Genomic DNA, 5,840 nt, shown 5'->3' on the forward strand with positions numbered 1-5,840 from the left:
AGAAAACTGAACTGTGAGGTTGTGATGTAGTTTTAACCGTGTTTATTTGATTATTTTTGACTTTTGGAGATTGCAAACAGAATCAAAAACATTTTGTCTAAGGTGGTAATGTATTCCCTTTGTACATCTACATTCTAAAAACAATTTATTTTTTTTTCTAAAATGCAATACTCATTACACTTTTATTGCTTACTTACACTTTAAAAAAAAAGGTCTAAGAAATACTTTCGGCCTATAAATGTGTGACAGATGGAGGTAATAAATGAGGACTCTTGTCATAGTTTATATTGTTTCCTCTATTTGCACAATTTGTGCTACGTAAAATTATATTAAAAAGCCATAAATATGGAGACACGTGTGAGGTTCTTCAAAGCAGGTACCTGGCACTGTCTCCTGCTCGCCTCTCTGGGGAGTGTTATTTCCACGATTTGTCTTCTGTTTCAGTCACTCTGGGGCTGACGTCATACTCTTGCTATCAGAGGAATTGTGCAGCAGCAAGTCTAGAGCAATCAGTCTTTGCGGTGCCAGCCTGTTTCTTTGGTGAGTACAATTTAAAATTCTGTGGTACCTTCCTTTTCTTTTATATTGTGATCTGAACTGGATATATGCAGAACTGTGGTTTTCAGAGGGTGGATCGGGCAGATCTCTTCTACCTGTTACATGACAGATGCCCACAATTTTATTATTCTTTTAGAGTTCGACTAAAGGATCTTTCACCTCCAGACATGACAGAGTGCTCTTAGCATTGGAAGGATAAAGAAACAGAAAATTCTTAAAAAGGTTTCTTCTATTTTACTGGGAGATGCACAGTCATTTCTCTGTCACCAGTATTATAGGATCTCTGGAAAACTGGCTAAGTTGCAAGAGACAAGATCTATGTTTTGATCTGTTTTGTGTTTTTCTTCTGTCCCCAAGCTCATCTTCTGGACACGCATCTGCATTTCAAACTACAAGAGAAGTCACGCACTAGTTGGTAGGTGTCCCATCCAGTTATTTACAGCTCACTCTACAGTGTAGACTGAGGGTGATGAATTTAAACTCGTTGTTAATCAGGCTAGCACCAGATTGCCTACAGAGAGTTCACGATGCATATGTGAGCGGGTCTCCACCCTGCCCACTGGTTCCCGAGCTCAGGGGGAGCTCTGCAGAACTAGACCATGGTTATCATCAAAATGGCTTGGTGTAACTTCTGTGTACAAGAGCATCAGAGCCATAGTGAAAGCAATTGCATTGCCCTGTTTACATATCTGAGCCAGACAGCTGGATCTGCTGGGAGCGAACACATGTAACTAGTCAACAGCATGCATTTGCTCTGGCAAGCTCTGTGGAGATACCAGTATACAGTGCTGTGCTCAAGCAGCCTGAAGTACCAGGGATACTGGTCACCACATTTTGTATACACTGAAGTATTTAGTGAAAATGGCAAAGCTCATAAATAGAAATAATAATTTTTTGGAAGAACAGATATAGAAAAATATTTCCTTTGCAAAAATCATAAACAAATGTTCTTCCTCCTAGCTTCCATTATCTCCTGAAACTGCTCTTGAACAGAAACATCTGTGTCTTGGATAAATCCAAGTCTCTCTTAATATAACACAGCCTTTTCTTGCTTTCTTCATCTGCTTTTAACATCATTTGCCATGCCAAGGGTTGGTACCCTAGACAGATGCTGGGGGCACAGTGGTACCTTGAGAGGAGGCTGATCACCTCATGAAGCACTTGGTCCATTCAAAAGGCATAGGAAAGCGCAATTTTTGTAGGGAGGAAGTTTGCAACTGATAGCTGTCCTCTAAAGGCTTTGGAGCAGAAGCCTGTATGCAAGTGGATAGTCCTTGAATGCATTGGCTTGGGAATTGATCACTATAGCCTGTGATTCACAGCAGCAGGGTAAGCACTGCTTCAGGACCATGATTCCCTTCCTTTGGATAGTTAAGTTCTGTAGAGTTAAGAGTGGATGTGTGAGTCTCGTAGCCTCCCTTTTTCCTCTGGCTCTCTTTTAGAAGATGATATGGAGGAAAATTAGCCTGGTGAGTATCTGAACTTTGGGCAGGTCCTTGGACTCATCATGGTTTATAGTATCTTTCCTAAAGAGTAAATATTTACACTTTATTTTTAGAATATGTGTGGAGGCAGAGATGTTTTGTGTTTTCTATGAAGAATAATTTCACTGAAGTGAAAGAGCAGTTGAAATATGTCTGTTTGGAATGAGATGTTGGGAGTGTTCCGCCCTCTCTTGCTAAGTCTCCTTTCTTGTCACTGCCAGATCACTGTTTGAGCCCCTTCTCATCTCCAGCCCAGCTTTGGCTGGAGCTATGTGGATTGGAGCTGGCCTGGCAGAGCCTAGAGAAAGAGGAGCTCCTGAAGCCAGAGGAGCTCCTCTCTGATGGGTCCCCTCTCCTTGCAAAGAGCCCCTGCCCTGAGGCACAGTGGAGAAGCAAAGTGCATCTGACACAGAAGTCCTATAATAGTTCTTGTCAGGGACAGAGTTTGGGCAGTAATACTAATGGGGAAGGTATTCCTTCTGGGGACAAGAGGAGAGACCAGCCACCCGGGCGATGGCACGAGGAGCTCAAAAGCAGAATGTTTAAACTTTCTCTGCACTCTCTGAGACTGGACTTTGAGGCCCTGGAACAGCATGTATTGTATGGAGTTGTATCAAAGTAGCGAGTAAAATAAAGTAGCTAGTGTCCATGGTGAACAGTCCTCCCCATCGTTTCTGTGTGATAGAGAGAGAAGGAAAGGGGCAGGGCAGCCTCGCAGAGCCTGCAGCTCTCCTGGGGTGTTCTGTAAGCAGTAAAAGATGTGCACTTTTTGAAGAGGAAACGTTCACAGGGGTTGAGGTTTAAAAGCCAGATCTGAAGCCTTCAGAAGCAAAACCGCGGATCTGCATGGAATAGTCCAGCTGCTGTAGACCCAGCTCTGACTCTCGCTTGGGGTATCTGAAAAATTCGGAACGCTGGATGGTGCACCCCGCAGTGACTTTTCTTCCCTTCGTTTTCAGAGACGTGCCACAAGACCTGTAGCTTGGACAAGAGTGGCACCTAGTGGTAAGCGAAGAGTCACCCCACACCGTCATGGCCACCAGCATCCCCCCACGCTCTCCCCTTCACTGAGTTTTGTCTAGTGGTGAATGCTAGAGGCTTTGGTGAAACAGCATGTTTTATTAGTTATATTAGTTATTTTATACTAATGCAGTTTTAAATAGAGGCTGGTATGGAGCCACATTTTGTTCAGCATTTGGAATGGGTTGAGAGTATACAAAAGTCTACGGATACCACTCACCTGTTCTTAAAACCTAAGGCTTCTGTAGATCTCAGTCTTCGGTATATGTCTAACACATATGTATGTCTATGTTCCATTAGGGCCTTGAAATGAGTGATCATCTGGAAGAAAACTGTAAGAAAAGCAATTCTGCCCAGGAAACATTCACAGAAAGAAATGCCTTTCCTCCTAAGGACTGCTCAATAACACAGAAACAGTTGGTATGACACCCGATGAACCACTTTATTGGTCATGATCCTTACCTTTAATTGCTTTTGTATTTATTAAAACAAAACAAACAAAAAAAAACCCAAAAAACAAACAAACAAACAAACCAAGCTGGAATCAATAGAAAAATACCAGTAATAAGAAGCAGTAAAGGGAGCCAAGTTTGCCAAGTTTGCAGTACAGTAATTTGGAAAACTAAGAGCACTTCAGAGCCCAGACAACACATTAAGGGGAGAGCTACAGGATCACAAAGCAGCTGGACATTGAGGGACCTCTGGAGATCACCTGGCCCAATCCTCACAGTAGCAGAGTGCTACTCTCTCTCTTAGAGGGAGGGTTGCCTGTCTTTTAAGTCTTCTTTAAACCCTGAAAGTTGACACTTTGTTATCCATTCGAATCTCCATAGATTATTTGTTTCCAGCTTGAAATATAACCTAGCATCAAGTGCAGTGATAAGGCTAAAACTGTTTTAAACAAACAAACAATCAAGCAAACAAACAAGCTCTATTCCATGCCCAAAAGTGAAAATATCTGAATATTGCTGGTACATGAGATTGCCTTTCAGGTTTTCTGAAGGGTACAGGTGAAGATGCACAGCATCAGGCACCTCTTGTCAAGTTTGTGTTTTATTTGTTTGGCAACTTAAGGAAAAATTCTTAACGGTGAGGGCGACAGAGCCCTGGAACAGGCTGCCCAGAGAGGTTGTGGAGCCTCCTTCTCTGGAGATCTTCAAAACCTGCCTGGATGCAGTCCTGTGCCCTGTGCTCTAGGTGACCCTGCTGGAGCAGGGAGGGTTGGACTAGATGATCTTTAGGGGTCCCTTCCAACCTCAACCATTCCGGGATTCTCTAATTCTATGCTTCAAAGTCACCAGGCCAGCAGATATGACTGAACTCCTGCTGCCCCCAAGCTTTTCCTCAGTAGTGAAAAATTGCCAGGTCTTCTGAAAGGAATGACGCCTGCCAGCCAAGCTGGCAGGTGCCAATTCACGCCATTACCTGAGAGGAAAAAGCATAAATGTATACATATGTTTGCGTTTTGTATAACGAAAGACAAGTGTATGTACAATGCTCACAACTATTGTCTCAACTTAAAACAGCACAGGTAGCAAGGTATCAACAATATTAATTTTAATGGCATTTGGAAGCATGCAAGGTCATTTAGCAGCTAATAAATAACTGGTCTGACTGTAATGCATATAACTTTGCTGTTCTCTTTTTTATTTATAGCAACAAATAGAGAAACAATTAAAATGCTTGGCCTTTCAAAATCCGGGGCCCCAGGTAGCTGACTTCAATCCTGAAACTAGAGAGCAGAGAAAGAAAGCACGCATGTCACAGATGAACCAAGATTTTTTTTATAAGCCCAAGTAAGATGGACTAATTTCTTACATAATTAACTTTTAAAAAATTTCTATTATGCTGTTTACTGAGGATATATGAGATGAATATAAGCTTTACTATTTTTCAGAGAGACTATTTATTAGATGTGAAAGCTGTGCTGGGGTAAAAAAAGCAGGGTTTGTTTGTTTTAAAGGAGTTTTATTTCTTTTGGGTACATGTTTTTAATAACAGTGCCTGCAGCAATTAGGATATAATGCTGGCATTTTACTGTCTTGTAAGTGTGCTGAAGTGGAAATACTTGTTCCCGAACAAACATTTTACACATTATTTATATTTAGTCTTTGAGTATGTTGAAGTGGTCTCTGAGTATCACTTTGTTGTTGTTGTTGTTTTTGTCTCCTGCAGAATCACAAGGAAGTATGACAAACATGGCAGACTGCTTTGTAATAATGTTGATTTATGTGACTGCCTGGAAAAGAACTGCCTGGGTTGCTTCTATCCTTGCCCCAAATGCAATTCGAACAAATGTGGACCCGAATGTCGCTGTAGTAGGAAATGGGTTTATGATACCATTGAGACTGAGGCTGGGGATGTGATCAGCATGTTGCCATTTATTGTCCCTGACTGATGATGTTCCTGTTTTTATTAGCATCTGAGCAAAGTTCCTCTTTCTTCTAATTTTATTCAAGTAAATCTTGGTTTTATGAATTGACCCTAGTGAAGTGCCTCCAGTGGTGTTTATGCTTGTTTGCCACTGCTATCCAGCACATCCTAACCTTCTCCATTAGGCCTGATATGCATTTCATTCCATCTATTTCTTGTCAGGGCAGCACCTAAACAGTTCCTGCTAAATCTTGTCCTTCCAGAAAGGAGGATGTCTGGACTGCTGTGAGCAACAATTCTCTCACCCTGGGAAGCTGAATCACATTTCTTGGAATCAGCTTTTTGTCTTTTCTTTGCCTGTGCATTTACTCAGGGGTGTGACATTGCTGTCCTTTTGTGAACGCT

At 41.8% G+C, this 5,840-nt stretch overlaps 1 protein-coding gene across 2 annotated transcripts; it reads left to right on the forward strand.

Moving 5' to 3' along the window:
* The first annotated feature begins 459 nt into the window (after nt 1-459).
* Nucleotides 460-5,544, forward strand: ARL14EPL (ARF like GTPase 14 effector protein like). Of its 2 annotated transcripts, XM_088530295.1 has the most exons (4): nt 460-540; nt 3,363-3,482; nt 4,719-4,858; nt 5,238-5,544. In XM_088530295.1, the coding sequence occupies exons 2-4, from the start codon at nt 3,372-3,374 to the stop codon at nt 5,458-5,460; spliced, it is 474 nt and encodes a 157-aa protein (XP_088386421.1). In that variant the 5' UTR covers nt 460-540; nt 3,363-3,371; the 3' UTR covers nt 5,461-5,544. The 2 variants fall into 2 exon arrangements, with proteins under 2 accessions (XP_088386421.1, XP_010219230.2); XM_010220928.2 differs by lacking the exon at nt 460-540 and having other exon boundaries at nt 3,206-3,482.
* Nucleotides 5,545-5,840: the final 296 nt, after the last annotated feature.

Source organism: Tinamus guttatus, unplaced genomic scaffold (genome assembly GCF_059628265.1).
Source record: "Tinamus guttatus ecotype Peru unplaced genomic scaffold, ASM5962826v1 Tinamus_guttatus_pri_ptg000365l, whole genome shotgun sequence".
Classification (NCBI taxonomy): domain Eukaryota; kingdom Metazoa; phylum Chordata; class Aves; order Tinamiformes; family Tinamidae; genus Tinamus; species Tinamus guttatus.